Source organism: Rhea pennata, chromosome 1 (genome assembly GCF_028389875.1).
Source record: "Rhea pennata isolate bPtePen1 chromosome 1, bPtePen1.pri, whole genome shotgun sequence".
NCBI classification, from domain to species: domain Eukaryota; kingdom Metazoa; phylum Chordata; class Aves; order Rheiformes; family Rheidae; genus Rhea; species Rhea pennata.
The window spans coordinates 152,215,834-152,235,149 of NC_084663.1; the positions used below are offsets into that span (position 1 = coordinate 152,215,834).

At 36.6% G+C, this 19,316-nt stretch overlaps 1 protein-coding gene across 2 annotated transcripts in view; it reads right to left on the bottom strand.

The window, feature by feature from the left end:
* Positions 1–19,316, bottom strand: part of TMCO3 (transmembrane and coiled-coil domains 3) — a 35,166-nt gene that overhangs the window by 12,537 nt on the left and 3,313 nt on the right. For both annotated transcript variants that reach the window (XR_009961391.1, XM_062601664.1), the window contains exons 4-10: positions 14,781–14,960; positions 9,274–9,465; positions 8,442–8,570; positions 6,547–6,639; positions 5,119–5,305; positions 4,085–4,202; positions 3,286–3,481 (exon numbers count right to left, since the gene is read on the bottom strand). Coding sequence is in view for 1 of the 2 variants with exons in the window: in XM_062601664.1 (XP_062457648.1) it covers positions 3,286–3,481; positions 4,085–4,202; positions 5,119–5,305; positions 6,547–6,639; positions 8,442–8,570; positions 9,274–9,465; positions 14,781–14,960 (1,095 nt within the window). In the remaining variant the exon portion in view is untranslated. The remainder of the gene's footprint in view (positions 1–3,285; positions 3,482–4,084; positions 4,203–5,118; positions 5,306–6,546; positions 6,640–8,441; positions 8,571–9,273; positions 9,466–14,780; positions 14,961–19,316) is intronic.

The window sequence follows — 19,316 nt, forward strand, 5'->3', positions numbered from 1 at the left end:
CATTTCATTTATATAATTAACTAGAGTATTTGAGATTGCAGTCCTTCCTTAATCTTCTCCCCTTAATTAACAGAAAAGGAGTTCATAAGCACATTATGAGTCAGAAAAGCACTCCAGCAAACAAGGAATGACATTCATAATATATCAAAGGAAGAAGTATGTATGTTTTCATATACTACAATAACACTAACAACTTTATTTAAATACTAAAAAGTTGAAAAAGAAGATATAGTTATTTCCTTCCTCTTGCTGCCTTCATGAGTCAACCATAATGCAGTCAAACTGGAAGCCACTTTTTTACCCTTCTCTTTTTATGCATATTCATATAAATGTAACTACTATCCTTCTGGGCTTTTTTTTTTTTTTTTTTAATTGCTTAATAATGTTCAGCGACTTATTTTAAAACATGACAAAACTGAACACTGTTGTCCTACAAATGTCTAATACTGCAGTTCATTATCACAATACTATTTAAAACAGCCTTCTTGTAATGATTTTATTCACACAACAGAAAAGCAACACTACCCAATCAACATGCTGGCTGACATATTATGTGTTCTTCAGCTCTCCTTATGGTACACATCTTGACTTAAAAGCACCAGTTTGGTCATCTGTCTTAAATGGTCACATTTAAAAACCATAAGCTGGATTCTATTTTCTATGTTGTGATTGAGCAGGATAGTTTACCAACCTACAAAAAGCAGTATCTGAAAAACTCAAAGGTTGCAAAGGAGTCACTGCAGATTCAATAATAGTCTGCAAGCCTTTAGTATTGATTATGATGTACTAATCGAAAAATGTGCATCTCAAAGCTCAGCCAAATTTCTGGGTTGGCACTTGACATAAATCTTCCCCTGCCACTCCAAGATGTGCTTATCTAGTTGGAGGAGTGAGGTGAAAGGACAAAAGAATCAGTTACTTCTGAGAATATATTCTTTTTCCTCTAAGTTTGTCAAGAAGAGGTATATTTAACCTCTACTTTCAGATGTAATCATTTGCAATGCTACTGAATCAGGTCAAGCAGTTTAGGAATGCTCTTGACAGGAATTTTCAAAAGTCACTTCCACACAGGAAGCTCCTCATCTGACAGAGTCCTTACACTAAAACTGCATATTCTTACCACATATAAGAACCTCTTTTGTCTAATCCTCCCTATGCCTTTCCACATAAGAGCACAGAATCCACACTGATGGATAGAGAAACCTAAATTCTTATTGCTTAATCATCTAAGATTTTCAAGTAGGCAAACAAGAAAAATAAATATGATATGTATTACATGTGCTAATGTTACAGATGAGCCCCAATACAGCATAAACTTAGGTGGATATGACATCACATGATATCATGCCTACCTCTTTATCATGCATTGGAAAGGATGTGGCCTGCAGAAAACCTCATGTGCTAGATAGAGATTTAAAATATTTTGTTTATAAGTTTCTCTCAGGTTTTCTGAATGGAGCTTTAGAGTCACCTATAATTTTGGCCACTAAATTTCCGCTCAGAAGAAACCATAACAGTTTGTTTTCCTACTGACAACCAAAAAGCTCAGTTCATCCTTTCCAAATATATGCTTTTTCTTTTTTTTTTTTTTTTTCCCAATTTTGATTTTTTTCTCCATCCCATGTTTTTATTCCTGACATAAGGGAATGTATGCCAATTAAGCTTGGGGTTTTCTTTTTTCCAGAAAATTTGTTTGTTGAACTTTTCAACCGGTCAAACACTTGTGGTTTTTTTTTTGTTTGTTTGTTTGTTTGTTGTTTTTTTTTTTAATCTTGGTGCTCAGAACACAACTTTTTAGTATTACAGTAATAATTACAGCAATAACTGTATCAGTGTCAGCAAATATCAGGCATCTGAATTAGTTTGATGAAGTTACATGCAGCATGTTGTTACTATTCCCTCTTTATACCTTATTTTTAAACTTCAAAAGGAAAACTGCTTTCACTTAAAGTACACAAAGTATGTGCTTCTCTACAAAGGTTTCCTATGTCGAAGAAGCATGCCATTTTTGTGGTATAAATTCAATGCACTTGCTGAAATATATTCTCCCTCAGCTTTGTTTATGCACATATATCTAGAATCATGTACAGAATAAACTCAGTAGAATAAACCCTGGTAGGTCATATTTTTAATGAAAGTAAGACTGTTTCCAGATACTGTATTTTTTTTGTTGTTTAAGATGTTCCACAGATAATGTGTCTACTTGTTAGAAAGTAAAAAGAAAATAATTTTTGTTTCTTTTCTTATTAATGGCACACCTGTTTGGAATAACTTTTTACAATGATGGTATTGTTATATACAACAATACAAATACATAAAATACAAATTGAAAAATTGTAAAGTTATTCTCTCACTACCTTCTTCCTTGACCTACACCCTGAAGGCAGCAACTGAATAACAACTTTATTGTCTCTGTAACAATTACACAAATACCTTAGCAAAAAGGTGTATGCACAGAAACTCTTTCTTGTTATTTTTTCCTCAGAATCTCTCAAAGAGGGCCTAACAATCTGCAGATCCACAATAACAACATTTTAGATCCACAACATTATCAGGGAGTGTTATGTTCTATTCTCTAACAGAATAGTTTGCCAGAGGGCTGAAATGTGAAATAGAAACCAATGGAAGGAAGATTTTTTTTTTTTTGGGGGGGGGGGGGGGGGGAGCCCAGAAGAAACATCAAAACTTATAAAAATGGTTTGTGTTCTGAAGAACTACAATAGGACTCCTAATAAAGTACTATTTGGTCCTTTAAAATACCCAACTTCACGCACAGGAATTGCATGCTACATTTGAGGCAAAATATCTGAACATTAAGGCATTTCTCTACTTTCTCAACTTCAGCCCCAACCTGTCTATCACACACACAAAAAAATTATTTTGTAATCAAAACTATGTCAAGAATTTGTCATTCAAAAGATAAATAAATTCAACAAGTAAGCAAATATCACAATCAGCCATTATCAGTAATTCAAAACTCATCCTGATTTTTTTTAAATGCATGAAGCATCCCAAAATTAAAACTGTAATCGTGATTATTTAAGTGACTTCTATTAAAGTTATCTGCAGAAATTCAATGTACTGACACTGAAATTTTATCAGTTACTACTCACCTGTGCTGTGATACATCAGTCATTTGTGCATTTGAGTTTTGATATTAAGCATTTTAAAAGTAATTAACTGCAAAAGTATGTGGATATGCAGCAACAATAAATGTGACTGTTTTTGTGAAACTGATGCACTATAATGCATGCATAATTTTTAAAAATTAATTTAAATGATTACCGTTAACATAAGGAAGATGAATGCAGATATTCCTAGAATGAGGATTTCTTTATTCCCTTTGCTTTCCATATGCAACTTGCGATAATATGGTCCTATGAGATAAGTCTTTATAACAAGACAACTAAGAAAAACAGCAGCCAGAGAAAAGAGAATTTGGCCAATCAGTATCAGTATTCTCAGTATTTCCTTGACAATGCTGAAATAGAAAAACAAACAACCATTTCTTTAAACTGCTCTCTTGCCCCTAAATCAGTTTCACTTAAGTGAAACTGTAATTGCACAGATGATCAAAATTACCCTAGGTACCTATTGTAGGTGCCTACAATAAGGTATTTAGATAAATAAGCAAACAGCATGAATACTAAATCTGCTGAATGTCCAGTAATCTCTTTTACAGCCTAGAATTTACTTCTAAGCCATTTCTAAAACAGTAACAACAAAAAACTTTTGTTAGTTGATCAAGGTGATTTATCAGGCTCAATAATTCTAACTCATAGTCTTTGACAGAAATATACTTTGAGTGAATGAAGTAGCTCTGAAGAACTTCACTTATTTTCAACAGTAACAAACTTTTCTGCACTAGCAAATTTTAATCTGACTATTAGGCAGGACAAAGGTATCTAGAGCAGAAAGAATATTTTCGTATAACATTGTAATTACAAATAGTAAAGGGAACTCAAGAGAATAAAGCACGCATTTTTCAAGAAATTAATATTTTAAGTGTAGCTTTCTTATATTCATATTTGTAATCAGCATACTAAATTGGAAAGAGAGTTTATACATACAGCAATTCCTTTACCTGGAATAGGTGCTAGCTCCTGCTTGAATAAGTGTAGGCATGACAGCTATAAATAAACCAAGCTGCACATCCTGCATCACCAACATGCCAAGTAGTACACTACTATAGTCGATATCCCCTGTACATCCCCCAAAAAGAAAAAAAAAGTCACCGAAACATTCATCAGAATCTATGAATACTTTCAGTGCTCAAATATCTACAAATGTCTTCATCAAATGGAGGCTAAGCATGGTTCTCTATGGGATGAGAACATTCAAAGCATTCTATCTTTTCCACCATTAGGTAAATCACACCTATAAAATCTTCATATGAAGCTTCTGTTATACAATAAAAATACAGACTTTGCATAACAGTTAAACACTAGTTGTGCATTCACTGTAATTTCTGTATCGAAAACTTAACAGCATACAGCATAATGGGCATGCGTAATTCAACAAGAGACTGAATATTTAAAATATTTCTTTTGAATCCAAACACTGGAATATGAATATTCTAAAGATAAAAAAGCCTTAATGCAGTATGTATGAAGCAAGTACAAGAGGAAGAAAGCAAGTTGGCAAAATTTTTGAAAGGAAACATTTAGGAGCTATTTGAGAAGTTAGCAATGTGGCACTTGAAAGGACTTGGGACTACCCGAGTTGGTCTTAGTTTGCAGAAAAAGGACATGAATTACTTCATTTAGCCTTTATGCCATGATGACAGACTGGTAATAATGGTCTAATTTGCTAACTTCTTTAAAGCACAAGGATTTCAGACCTCAATTCATGAGTACTGCATGGGCCAGACACTCTTCCTCTAAGGAGGAGAGGCTATGCAGATAGTAGGTACGTCTCATAACAAGAATGCATTGGTCAGTGTTAAAAGATGATACCTTGTAAATCAGCTTGACAAGGCTTTTTTAAAACAAACAAACAAACAAACAATAATTTGACATGACATAATATTACAAAGCTCAACTACTTTCAAGTCTTATTGCAGATTCTACAGTATTTTATTGCAGATTCTATAGTAATCTGTATTTAAATCATACCTACCTTCTTTATCTCCTCGAACACTACCTGCAAGAAATCTGGACACCAATGGTGTGCTCGATAAAGACAAACAAGTGGAAATAAAGACACTTTGTGTTGGTCTAATTTGGAGCAAGTGTCCCCATAACAAACCAAAGGCAATCATCAGAACTGTCATGTAGCAGGGTCCTTGCAAAGATATCTTCCACACCTCGAGAAGAAAACAAATTCCATTTATGAAGTCTGAGGATGTTTTTCTCACTCGTATCTTACAAAGCTTTTCAGTGCAAGTAGTTAAAAATGCATGATTTGGGGATACAGTGCTGGTCCACAGAAGTAATAGACTCTCATCCTACATATCCTAAAACTCTAAAGGTATTACGTCTAGTAGATTATATTCCATTCCAGGGCTCATTACCAGAAGCTAAGCAAATTCGCTGGAGCTCAAAGACCAACAAATGAAGGGTGAAAGGTCCAGTATGAACTGAACTATATCAATATCAAACAGAAGACCAGTTATTTACTGTGATTTCAGCAAAAAATAGTAGGAGTGGTGAGGACCATCATCAATACCAGCAGTCCACTCTGCAGTGGGATGCACACAGCTTTCAAGTGGCTTGCATACCAGTAGTAATTTACATATTACAGTTTAGGAACCTCTTAATTACTAAATATACTAGAAGATTGTTAGCTCTAACTTAAGATAGATTAAAATAGTAGATTTTGTGGAATGCTCATAAACTTTAACATATTTCAATGAAAGTTTTTGTCCTCTCATGGACTAACCATGACCAATTTAAAGACAAATCACAGAATACAAGTACACTTTTAATAGTGGAAATACAGCTGCAAAATATGAAAATTCTAGCTGTTCTGGGGTTGGGGTCTTTTTGTGCCTTTTTTTTTCTTTTTTTTTAACAAGGTAGCATTTTTTTAATTAAAAACAAAAGGAACTTGTAACTTTTTGCTGGATTCTGGTGGCCACAGCATTTAATATTCCAGTTTTATCAACACACTTGCAGAATCAGTTTATCAGCCAGAAGAGCATGTATCAATTCACTACGCAGCATTTGCTAAACTGATTTATTTATTTTTATGATAGGACTGGCAAAACATCACTGAACAATGAATCACAGCAACTGGATTGCATGGATAGCAAAGATACTAATTGCCATAAATTATGTGAGAAATTCCTAGCAATCAAACTGTTTTACTGAAGTGGAAAGGAATAGTAAAGTGTTTTGGAAGCATTAAAAATAAATAAATAATGCTTTCTTTTCTTTCCAAAGATTTAAGAAGCAGTAGCAATTGTCATATTTGTCTTCTCAAAAAAAAAAAAAGTAAAATGTTACCCTAGAATGTTACAGACAGAGCATAAAAATATGAAACAGACCTGATTACAAGATTTAATTGCTAATGTTCAAGTTAGGCAGAAGTATTATAAGGAAATACCTTTCTTAATCTTTCAGGAGAAAATTCTAGACCAACCAGAAAGAGAGTGAAGAATACACCAAACTCTCCTAATGTCTCCACTTGTACAATAGACTGTTAAAAAATAAAATAAAAATCAGTGCATAGTAGCCTACTTTCAATGCAAACTACAAGTCTACTATCAATTCAAATCATTTCTTATTATGTTTCCATAGGCAGTTCACTCACTGGTCATATGACATCAAAAGTTTTCTCAGCATCTTGAAGATTTTTCCCATGACCTGGCTACTACTACACAATTTGGCTGGACAATGCTAGTTGCCTAAATACACGTGCTATTCAGTTAGGTAAGTTTTATTGCTTGTTCAACACAAATCGGTTAAGCTTTATGTGTATGTTACTAAATCCTCAAGGCTATGTTCTAGAAGTTACTTGGGGCTAGTTATTTCATTGCCTTGCAGGTATACAGACCCTGCTAGAAGGTATACAGACTCTGTTGGACTGTAGTAGTTGTTCTTCCTTCCAGCCTATAGACTCCATGTATCTACAGTGTAACTACCAGCCTTTCCTCTTCAGAGAGAGGTACAAGGGTACAAGAACAAGAAAAGCAGACGCCTAATATTTCTTTTTAACATATTTACAGTCCAAAGGAGAGGAGAATAGAGAATATCCTTGATCACGCAGAAGTGGAGATGAGGAATAGCTTCCCCCCAGATTAGAATCTGCCTGCCTCCTCAGTTCCTCCCACACTCCACATTTTTATGAAATGCAGAAGACTAAAGGAGACAACACGCTATAAGAGACCCAGTAAACATGAATAAGCATTATCCAGAAGAATGTTTAACCACAGCTCCATAAGAAACTGTCCTGAAGAAAACTCCCTCATCTCTGTTCTGACCACTCACCTTCCTGCAAATTTCAGTGCAAATCCACTGTTGAATCTCTTTCTAATGACAAACGTACAAACTTGTTTCTCTATCTAAGCAGTCAAGCTTTCCAGATATTCTCAACTGTGGTGTTACATACTACAAAAAGGTATTTTAATCTCATCTTTTCAGAATACAAAATGAAAGTGTAGTTTTAGGAAGGAAGGCTAAAAAGAGATTGACAGAAACCTATAAAGTCTCTTCATTCTCATTTACCTTTGAGCCCATTGGTCAATTTCACCTAAGAGCAGAGGTTCCACAGATCCTAAGTTCCACTGAGCTAAGTGGATGTCAAGGAAACAGATGCATTTTACTTAACTTCATATTAACATGCAACCTTCACATTTGTTCCATTTTGCCTGCTGGCTAAACAATCTGTTAATGCATACCAGATCACTAGCGAAACATGTGTAACCTCAGACCAACCCCAGATTCTACCGCTGCTCATTCACCTAGTAATCAGGGAACATGTGATGGAGCTAAAAAGGTTCAAGAGATTTTAGGAATGTGGGCAGGGGGACTGGAGAACTTGGGTTACTAGGCTGGATGAAAGAGCTGCAGAGATGCAAAATAACTCTCTAGGGAGCCAACCTATGCTACTCATTGAACAACTGTTTTAAACACCTGCACTGTTGTCAGCATCGACTTTTTGCAAGTTCTTGAATATTTGATATCTTTTCTTAATTTAGCTCCAAACATGATGCTTTACAATAAATAATATTAAATAAAAAAACAGGAAAAAATATCAAAACACAAACAGCCCTTCAGCTTTCACTCCAAAAAAATTTCTTGCCATAGTTACATAAGAGAAAAAAAAAATGAAGCCAAAGGGATTCAAAGATGTAATTTCAAGGCCTCACTTTGCATAGGTCAATGTTTGGATTTTTTTAAATACATTTGAGGTTAGCAATATCATATTTTTCTAAAAATATTCTTAGAGTTTTCAATAAATGAAACCAGTTAAAGCATAGCAGTAATTTCCACATTTACCTTGATACTATTTAATCCTGATGGTCCTAAGAGTACTCCACAGATGATATACCCAAACATTGTTGGCAATCCTATTGTTGTGCACAGCCAACCACATGGCAAAGACAACATTCCTATTGTCACAATATCCTGTATATAAGATTTACAAATACATTAATACAAAGAACACAAAGTTATAGTGAAATTAGACTCTCATCCTTCAAAGAAAAATGGCGCTGTAAAAATTAGATGTAGAGTACTGTGTAGAATCTATGATAACAAAACATCAAACATCAGTAAAATAAGCTGAACACTGTTGTAGGCATGAACACTACAGTTTTGCAGGCACAGTACAATTTACATTTAAATAAAATTATGAAACAGATCTGGTTTGTTTTTAAAAAAATAAAAATAATCATATCCATTTATTCTTTACCAAGCACACACACAATAGAAACATTCCTATGTATTTTCCAGCCTCAGTTTCCTTATCATAAGACACATATGAACAAACTCTCTCATGACAGTATGCAAGCTATTTACCAGGCACAGCAGTAGCTCTATTTAACAGTGTGTAGTTAGAGAGCAGGAGAGATGCTGCCTCACAGTTACAAGAAGTCAAATAAAACAGAGGGGAGTCGTGTAGTATGTATGTTTAAAATCACAACCAGTCTTGTGAGGAGTACACCTGGGAGTGAGAAAAACATTAGCCAGGTCACCAGTGGAAGGGGGAGTCATGTATGGTAGGGCAATTTTAAAGGGACAGATGCTGAAACTATATAAAGCAGCACTGGCATGGAAACAAGTGGGAATAAGTCACCCTAAAATGAATGATGCAAGCATCTAAAATTACCTTTATAAAATGATGATCAGCACGAGGAATGGTTGAGTCTCTGGGTTTTGTAAGGATATACTGATTGTTCTGGGAATCAATAAGCATGCTAAGACCTAAGTCATCTTCTACTTCTCTTTCTGAAGCATTTCTTTTGGAGTTGGCTTCATCTTCTTCCACCCTTAAAACTGCTTCAAAGTTAACACCTCTTACCTTTCAAGAAAAACAAGTAACAAAAAATTTGTTAGTGGAGCATATGGTAACAGGCTACTAGCTCTGCTTGAAGTTTCTCCAGGATACATTGAAGCCAAGTAAAAATACTGCAGTTCGGTCTTAGAGAAATTTTATCAGACTTTATCAAAAAATGATGTCCACAGCTGAAAATGTAACTTCAATGAGGGTTTTTCCAAGCCCACTTATTAGTGAAACAATGTCTCTTTAGATAAGTTGTCCAACCAAAAAATAGCAAGACAAGCAAGCAAAGCTGTAGAATTTCAATTCAGTATTTTCAATTGAATTTAATCTGTTATTTTCTTTTCTTTTTTTTAATTTTGGCACCTTTAAGCCACAAAAGTATAAGGTCTATAGTAAGTCTGGTTTAAAATGAAACATTTTTATTGATTTGAACAGAAATCTCTCTTAATCAGAGCTTAGAAACTAATGATCAGTTCACAAAAATCAGATAGTGGCTATACCCTCAGTCAAGAAAAAAGTCAGTACCCTGCAGAATTGAAGGGGAGAAGATGCAAACTGTTTCTACTCAGCTCTATCTTCAGTGTCTTAAAATTGTTCACTGAACAATGAAATCATTTCTGTCTTCTACTTTGTAATTAAATTAGTGTTAATGCAGATTCTCAGAATACTCTGAAATTCTTTCAAATTCTTATGCTATTCTCATTCCGACAACTGATTAACATACAACTTCTCTGGATTATCTTATTTTGCCTGTGCAATTTCCCAATTTTAAGATGACAGGCAGTCAGATAAGGCATCTATAAAATATCAGCCTATTTGCCCTCAGAGTCCCCTGCACCTTTAAACAAATTGTTCAGATAAATATTGCATTTTCAGTATTTAATACTGACATTTCACTTGCAAGTTTTATCCTTTTCTTCACTCCATATATTTATTTTAAGAGACAAATTTCTTATTATAGGCATTACCTCTTCCTCTATTTTTGTACATTATGCAACATGATGGGCCTTTAAAGAATTGGAAGTCACTAAGAATCAAATGGGGAAAAGAAATGCAGAATCTGAAACAAATTCTGAAGTCTGCAGAATTATTTAGAAGTAGCAAGTATTTACTTCAAGTACCAATGTTTTTATGTGCTGTACTGAGATGCTGATGGCCATTTTCTTCTCACACATTATGAAAGTTGTCTTTTCATCCCTTTTTCCACAACCTGTCTTATTATATCTATTCTGTTTTTACATCCCTAAGCTCCCCATTTACCAGGCTATTTTGCATTCCAGAATGAAGTGTCCATTGTCAAGTTTAAGAGCCCAAACTGCATGTTTTCAGCTGAGACAAGAAAGCAGGAGCAGCTGCATGCCCTGTACATGCAAGCTATTCTCACAGTATTGGAACAAAGAAAGGCTTCCCTACAGTCAGGGAACATGCAGAACTGTTTCTGTGTAGAAGACCCAACAGGTTCTCAATCCTACCACTTTTCTGGCATCTTTGCTCCTGATTCCCACCCTGTGCTTCTCCAGGGATACCAAAATAGTGCTCAGTGCACAACTAAAATTTGGTTCTGCAATTTAAAATATACTCTAAACTGACTTTCCCACATGAATTACTTCAGTATTTAGTGCAGTGCCCTCATCTTGCAGGTGACTATTACTTTGCCTAAAATCAAAACACTAGTAAGCCAACTTCTGTTCTAGTATCTTCTTGGGAATTTAATCCTATGACATCAGTGATAGTATTCAATACGCAAATTATAAAACACATCAATATCAAAGCATCGTCTTTGAAACTCTGGAATTCTAAATTCATATACAACATGTTGCATGCTCCTTTGTATTTGGTAGCTTTTGTGTGTGGAACCAAACTTCTCTGTATCAAATCAGTAGCAAAAGCAAGACAAGGGAAAATGTGGGCCTGCTGCTGAACGGGTGGGTGTCCTAGTGACAGTGGATACAGAGAAAACAGAGTTACTGAATGCCTTCTTTGCTTCAGTCTTTACTGCTAAGTGAGCTCTCAAGAATCCCAGACCTGGAAATGACAAAGAAAGTCTGGAAAGACTTTCCTTTGGTCAAGGAGGATCGGTTTAGGGATCTTTTGAGCAAACTTGACAGCCACAAATCTATGGACCTTGATGGGAGGCATCCACGAGCACTGAGGGAGCTGGTGGATGTTATTGCTTGGCTGCTCTCCATCATCTTTGAAAGATCATGGAGAACAGGAGAGGTGTCTGAGGACTAGAGGAAAGCTAATGTCACTTGTGTCTTCATGACATGAGGGCAAGAAGGGCAATGAGGAGGAGCAACTACAGTCCAGTCAGCCTCACCTCCATCCATGGAACAGCTCAGAGGAAAAGCAGGTGACCAGGACTAGTCAGCATGGATTCACCAAGATGAAATCATGATTAACCAATCTGATAGCCTAATGACTGGCTGGGTAGATGAGGGGAGAGCAGTGGATGTTGTGTACCTTGACTTCAGCAAGGCTTTCGACACTGTCTCCCATAACAACCTCCTAGAGAAGCTCAGGAAGCGTGTGTTAGATGAGTGGACAGTGAGGTGGACTGAGAACTGGCTGAAGGGCAGAGCTCAGAGGGTTGTCATCAGTGGCGCCGGGTCCAGTTGAAGGCCTGTAGCTAGTGGAGTTTCCCAGGGCTCAGTACTGGGTCCCATCCTGTTCAACTTTTTCATCAATGACCTAGATGAGGAGACAGAGTGCCTCCCCAATGATACCAAGCTGGGAAGAGTGACTGATATACCTGAGGGCTGTGCTGCCATTCAGAGAGATCTGGACAGGCTGGAGAGCTGGGTGTAAAGGAATCTCATGAGGTTCAACAAGGGCAAGTGCAGAGTCCTGCACCTAGGAAGGAATAACCCTAGGCACCAGTACAGGCTGGGGGCTGACCTGCTGGACAGCAGCTCTGCAGAGAAAGACCTGGGAGTGCTGGCAGACAAGTTGACCATGAGCTCCTGTGACCAAGAAGGCCACTGGTATCCTGGGCTGCATTAGGAAGAGTGTTGCCAGCAGGTGGAGGGAGGTGATCCTGACCCTCTACTCAGCCCTGGGGAGGCCTCATCTCAATACTGTGTCCAGTTCTGGACTTCCCAGGACAAGAGAGACATGGAGCTACTGGAGAGAGTCCAGAGCAGGGCTATGAAGATGGTTAGGAGACTGGTGCATCTCCCCTACGATGAAAAGCTGTGAGAGCTGGGCCTGTTTAGCCTGGAGAAGAGCAGACTGAGAGGGGATCTTATCAATGTCTACAAATACCTTAAGGGAGGGTGTCAAGAGGATGAGGCTGGACTTTTTTCAGTGGCACTCAGTGACAGGACAGGAGGCAATGGGCACAAGTCGAAACACAGGAAGTTCCACCTGAATATGAGGAGGAATTTCCTCCCTGTGAGAGTAACAGAGCACTGCAACAGATTGTCAAGAGAAGTTGTACAGTCTCCTTCTCTGGAGATATTCAAAACCCGCCTGGACATGATCCTGTGCAACGTGCTCTAGGTAACTCTGAGCAGGGAGATTGGTCTTAGATGATCTCCAGAGGTCCCTTCCAACCTCAACCATTCTGTGATTCTATGGAATTTAAAATTATCATATGATATGATTGGATAAATACGTTCATCATCCAGTGAAGTTTAAGGTATAGTTCAGAAACAATATTAAGAATACAGGGAAGATATCTTAAAACTAAGAAAATTACAAAAAAAAAAAATTATGTGTAGCAAATTTACAAAACTAAATATTGAATAGATTTTATGGTGCATTTTTGTTTTTACTGAAGAAAAGGGAACCAAAGACAAAATATGATAAAAGAGCAAGAATAGATAGCACAGATTCAGAAGAGCTTTTAAAAACTTACAAATTTGAGAATGGGAAAACAGTTATTTTAAGATTTTATTTCCTAAACAGCAGTTTCTGCAAATGGGCTGCCCATGACAGAATACAATGGATAAATACTGTCATCTTGCACTAAGTGGGTTATCTCATATTCTTTTTTCCTTTTTATCTATTACATTTCTTCTTTTAATGAGAGTGTCTATACCTTGTTCAGATTAATTACTTAGACCTTCTTTATTCTAGTGTTTCAATTTATGAGAAAATATGTTAAATGTTTCCTGCTAAGATGGAGGTCTAAGCAGTCTTCCAGTTACCATTTTATTATTCCTCCTCTTTCATGAATAGAAGCACAAGAAAGAAAGATACATTGCTCTGCTTGGCATTTTGCCAATTAGCAGGAATGTTTCTGCTGTTCCACCTGCCCTCTTTAAAGTGTGCTGTTACGCCCTAGAGTAACAGAAGAGGGCACTCCATTTAGCTCTTCCCTATCCACTTGTGATCCTGCTAGGTAGAATTACCATTAAGTACAACTGCAGTAATCTGATGTATACAAAACAAAAAACCACTTTCTGTCAAGAGAGGACAACTCCAAAAGGGGCCTAGCTCTCTATTAGACAGCAACTGATACTCTTCCTGAAGAGAATTCATGAGCTATGCTGACCTCAGAATTTGACCTGCAAGTCAACAAAAGCCTTTCAAGACCAGAAGCCAAATAAAATTGCAACCAACACTCACATAAACAGGACCAACTCAGTCAGTCTCTTAGGAAAAGACACTAGGAGGCAGAAGTAAACTGATGTACTCCCAGCTCCTAATACACACAGCCCTACCTGAGAGATACTGTCCATAATGTAACATCTACCGAAAAAAAAGAAGAACAACGCAAGTAATCCAATGGACTGAAAACATGAAAACAAAGGAAGTCAGAAGTGAAAAAAAGAAAAAAAGCAACACAGCAAAAAAAAAAAAAAAAAAACATATTTCATGAGCTTCACCAATATATCTTTTCCCAGACTAAAAACTAACTGCAAGGATTCCTGTTCTCCCATAACTTCCTCAATAAAATGAAAGAGAAGAAAAGAACTGGAGACATGACATGGTAGCTCCATACCCTGCAAAGCTTACACAGTGCGGTCCTCACCACCACCAAAGAGATGTCACAACTCTCATGGGATGTATCAGTGAGATGAAATACACTTCTCACAACGCAAAAGAGGCAGCTGCACAAAGGACTTTCAAATAAAGAAAACTGAGAAATCACTAGCAAAAAGGTGATGATTCCTGTTAGTTCATTTCATAACAAGGAAACTAAATACTACATATTTTTCTTCTGCAGAAAGGGGAGTTTAAATATATGTAAAATCAAAATGTTTTACAGTGGTCGCTAAAATTCTAACAACTATTTAATATAGCATAAAAGAAACATCTCTACAATGCTAATATCAATTTAAAAATATATATGTGAATGAAAAGATCAAGTCTAAAACATTACTTACAGATTTATTGTCATCAAAAGCATGTTCTTCTATTTCCTCTTCCAGCCTATCAGCTGCCTTCCTGACGTCTTCAAGAATCTCATCAAGTATTGATAGGCTTTTGTTTTGATGTTGCATATTCTTAAGGGCTTCAACCTGATGTTTCTCTGCTGCTAAGAGTTCAACATACTCCATTTCTTCCTGTTAAATTTTACCACACACGTATAAAGTGCTGGTTCCTTTGAGCAGGAAAACATTTGACCTACACTTCTTTTGACACAAAAGTTCTAACAAGAAATGTAATTACAAAAACAATATAGATGTTACAAGGGTATTTAAAGATTGCTTTATCTTGTAGCAAATTTACATTGGGGGAAAGGGGCAGAAGTAAAAAAAACAAAAATGAAACAAAACACCACACACTACTACCCACCAATGGAATTCTCTAACCCATTAAACAGTACAGCTACCTCACAATCACTATCCAGAAAAAACAAGAATAATTACTTTGAGGAACCCTAGACAACATTTCAGAGCCAAATAAAATTCAGAATTCAATGATTTAGCAGAGAAGTACAATAAACTTGAAAGGATGGCTTTACTAACTACAACAATCAAATTGGAAGGAAAATAAAAAGAAGCTTAATTTTATAAATGAGTTTATAAACAGGGGAAGGGGTTCTGTTTGTGTTTTTTAAAAACTAAAATAACTGTGAAAAAAGCTACAAAGGTAAAGGTTTGGGAAGAAGTACAGATTATCAGTCAAGTATCCTAGCTGAGGTTCCTGTTTATCTTGCCCAAGAAGCATTTTTCCGTCAGAAGCAGAATACTTGACTTCGTCCCTTTTTGCAGTCTTCGCCTCTTACAAATATCCACTAATGATTTATGAAATCTGTTTCTAGGGTTTGGAAGGAAGAAAAGAAGAAATACCAACTTGGTCTGATATGGTGTAAGAATACTCTTAAGAGCTTTCCTGATAAACTTACGTCTATCAGGATATCTCTGGGTGTCTGGAACTCTGAATGTCTGATGTTCAAAAGAAGAAAACTGAAAAAAGGTTTTATTTACTGCTCAAGAATAGACTTAAGACTGCCCCTTCTATATGGTTATCAAAGCAGTAATTTAACATAATACTTTGTGCATTAACTGAGCATATTTTTGATTGGGGGGAGAAAGATAAGATGCATCACTTCACATGTGGACATTATCTTAAAGATGTGCTGGTTAAAAGAGAACAACTACAAATGAGCAAACAAATACACAATGGCATGCTTCCTTTCAGTTAGATTCAGTATAATGATAATATTCAGACAAGATTGCCCCTTTGTTCTTTCTAAAGGCCAACAACATGACCAAAGGAAAAACAGACTGGGCACTTGACACAAGCACTCCCAAGGTCAGGCTGAGTTGCCTGAAAACATCGGTTTCTATCACCATATCAGATGCACTATAACATCCAGCTAGAGAGCAGGCAGAATATGGGTCTCCTTTAGGTTTTGTATTCTCTCTGCCTTTACCGTACAGGTGTTCTACATGCTCTGGACATTTAAAATGGCCCTAAGAACACCTATTCTTAAACAACTGAACTCTTCCTTTCAAGTTCATGGATGAACGCACCCCCCCTTGAAATCTGCAAGAACACACATATAATTCAATTAATTCCTTGATGCCAAGACAACAGTATGTTCAGAACCACCTTGTAACCGTGGCTTAGCCTTTTTAAAATCCCGAAACTGGGAACACCTAGGAACGAATGAGCAGGATTGAGTATGACTTTGGGGCAATACGAGTTACAAATGCAGCGTTGCTGTTGCTCACTACTGTTTAGTAATGAGCAAGGAAAGTGAATTCAGAGTAGGATGCATCTTTCCAGTGTGGGAGGCATTATTTTTTCCATCACTTCTGAGTAGCAGACACACAAAAACTTAGAAGCTGATGAGAAGTAGACAGAATTTTGTTGCTTTTTCCAGAACCTTGATTCAGGTTGTGACGAAAACTTAGGATTGCTGGCTTTTGTCTATTGCTGTTTAAAATTACCATAGCTACACTAGTATGATGAAATTTGCCCAGTTTACAAAAAATAACAAGAGCTGCGAAAAATGTAACTACTAATGTGCTTGGTCCAACATCAACTGCCTTGTTTCTCACACAGCACATAAGCAACAGTCACTCATGCTCTTGTACTGCCTTTGTGTTCTCTGTTACCAGATACTGCTTGAAGGTTTTAAAAAACAGCCACTGCTTGAGCCACATACTCTCTCCTAAATCAGCAACAACTTAGAACACAAGATAGATTTAATAGTGGGTTTTTCTTGAAAAATGGAACAGGTTTGGGGTGGAAAAGTGCTGACCAGTCCTTTTGATCAGTTGACACTGGTTGAAAAAGAGTTGGAAGTAAAACGCAGAAAAGCAAAGCTCTAATATGCAAGAAGTTAACTTTCTCTGGTTAGCAAGACAGAAAAGATTTGAAAATTCGGAGAATCTTCAGTTATAAGATCTTTTAATTAATGGAGACATATCTTTAGTCTATTGAAGTTTTCACCTACAGACCATGCCATAGTAGTACAGAGGGAGATGACCAGGAAGAACCACATCCATGAAGAGCACAAGCTTTCTCAAAGAGCCTGCTTCATGTTAGGCAGAGTGCATCACGGCACTAATGCTGCTCTGCTGAGGTTGGAGATAATCAAGCAGAAGTTGCATACTGAATATCATCGTAAGCAAGATGAGGATTCTGTACTAAACTGGGAACACCTAGAAACAAACGAGCAGGATTGAGTAAGACTTTGGGGCAATACCAGTTACAAATGCAGTTTTGCTGCTGCTCACTACTGTTCAGTAATGAGCGAGGAAAGTGAATTCAGAGTAGGATGCATCTTTCCAGCATGGGGGGGGGGGTATTATTTTTTCCATCAAATTCTGAGTAGCAGACATACAAAAACTTAGAAGCTGATGAGAAGTAGACAGAATTTTGTTGCTTCTTCCAGAACTTTGATTTAGTTTCCTTGAGCAAAGGCAGGCAGAAGCTGTCTTCCAACACTTCCTCCTCCATTTCCCCTCCACCCCTTAATGTGAATGATTCTGGCATTATCTTTTCTCAGCAGCAGAACCAACACGAAATGTATCAGACACACAGATTCTGATGCTAAATACTTCCAAATACTTCCATCTTCAATAAGAATGATAGAGTTCAGCTTCCCAACGCAGTCATTTGTATTTTTTCTCTCAATCACTCTTCAGAAAAACTGAAAAGATGTCTTTGAGTACACCAACAATGTAACCATTATAATTAAAACAAAATTGAAATTAATGTATGTCTTTCCAAGTGAGAACAAGTCATAACAAATTTAGCCCGTGTAATTTTCATCTTTCTGGCATGCATTTCCCCAGCATCTTCTCCTTTGTTTCACTTTATGTAACAGATTGTAAGGTTAGAACAAAGAATATTTTATTTAAATAATCATGCAGATGCATAAGAAGGGGGGACATAAAAGACTGCTTATTCAAGCATGTTGATATGATACACAAAAACAGCCTACACAATCCACCTCTGCAGAAGCAAAGCTTTGACAGAACACATATCTAGAAGAGCATGAGCCTCTCAAAATGACAAAAAATTAAGAAGCAACATACTCTTCAAGGGTAGATTACTCTAGGATTTGTTTTACAGTAAGACTGTTGCCAAAAAGTACATAAACTAGAAGGAAGATTCTGGACAGTTTCACTGCTGCTTTTTAAAAAGATGTGAGCAAAAAAAGGTGAAAAAACAATTCATTTTCATGAAAACTGTCATGCAGTACAGGCTGGCACTGCCATTAAGTACCTATATCAAAGTCATGTAAAGCATTTCACTGGAACACACATGGATCCAAGCTGCTTCCTGACCAAATTTGCCATAATTCAGTCTTTGCTTTCACAGCATAGAGTTCTTTATGAGGACATGGGGGATGGAGGGAAACAAATCTTTTATATCTTCCTTCAGTGGTTGAGGGCAGAGGCTATAAAAAGAACAATTTAAATACCAAGTCAATTAAAAAAAATTTCTTTAAATGGGAGATTTTCAATACACTTTGAGCATTATCAAGTACAGCAGACAGTGGCATGTCTGCCACTGCCTAACATGAAATCTACCTAACATGAATTTGCCTAACATAATTCTCTTTTGCCAAGAGAGTTATAGATGAGTAACAGTAGAGCACAAGTACTTTGCAGAAAGTTTAGGTCCCACATGAATGCAAACCTGTTAGGACTTGCACAATCTCAGTAAACTTTTCACGAAAATATTGTTTTGAAACCTGCACTTCTTAGGCTACAAGTACTGCATGGGATAACAATGAAGTCATCTCATATTTTGCACATCCATTTTACCCACATCTGAACAAATACAGAAATAAAAGGCAAGAAGTCCTTCTGTTCAAGTTACAGACCTTGTCTGAGAAATTCTCATGTAAAGTAGCATTACTATACCACTAATTAATGACTTTATATTCTCTTGGATAATCCCACTGATTTACATATTACAACTGTGCTATATGCATTGACTTCTCATATTCCTTT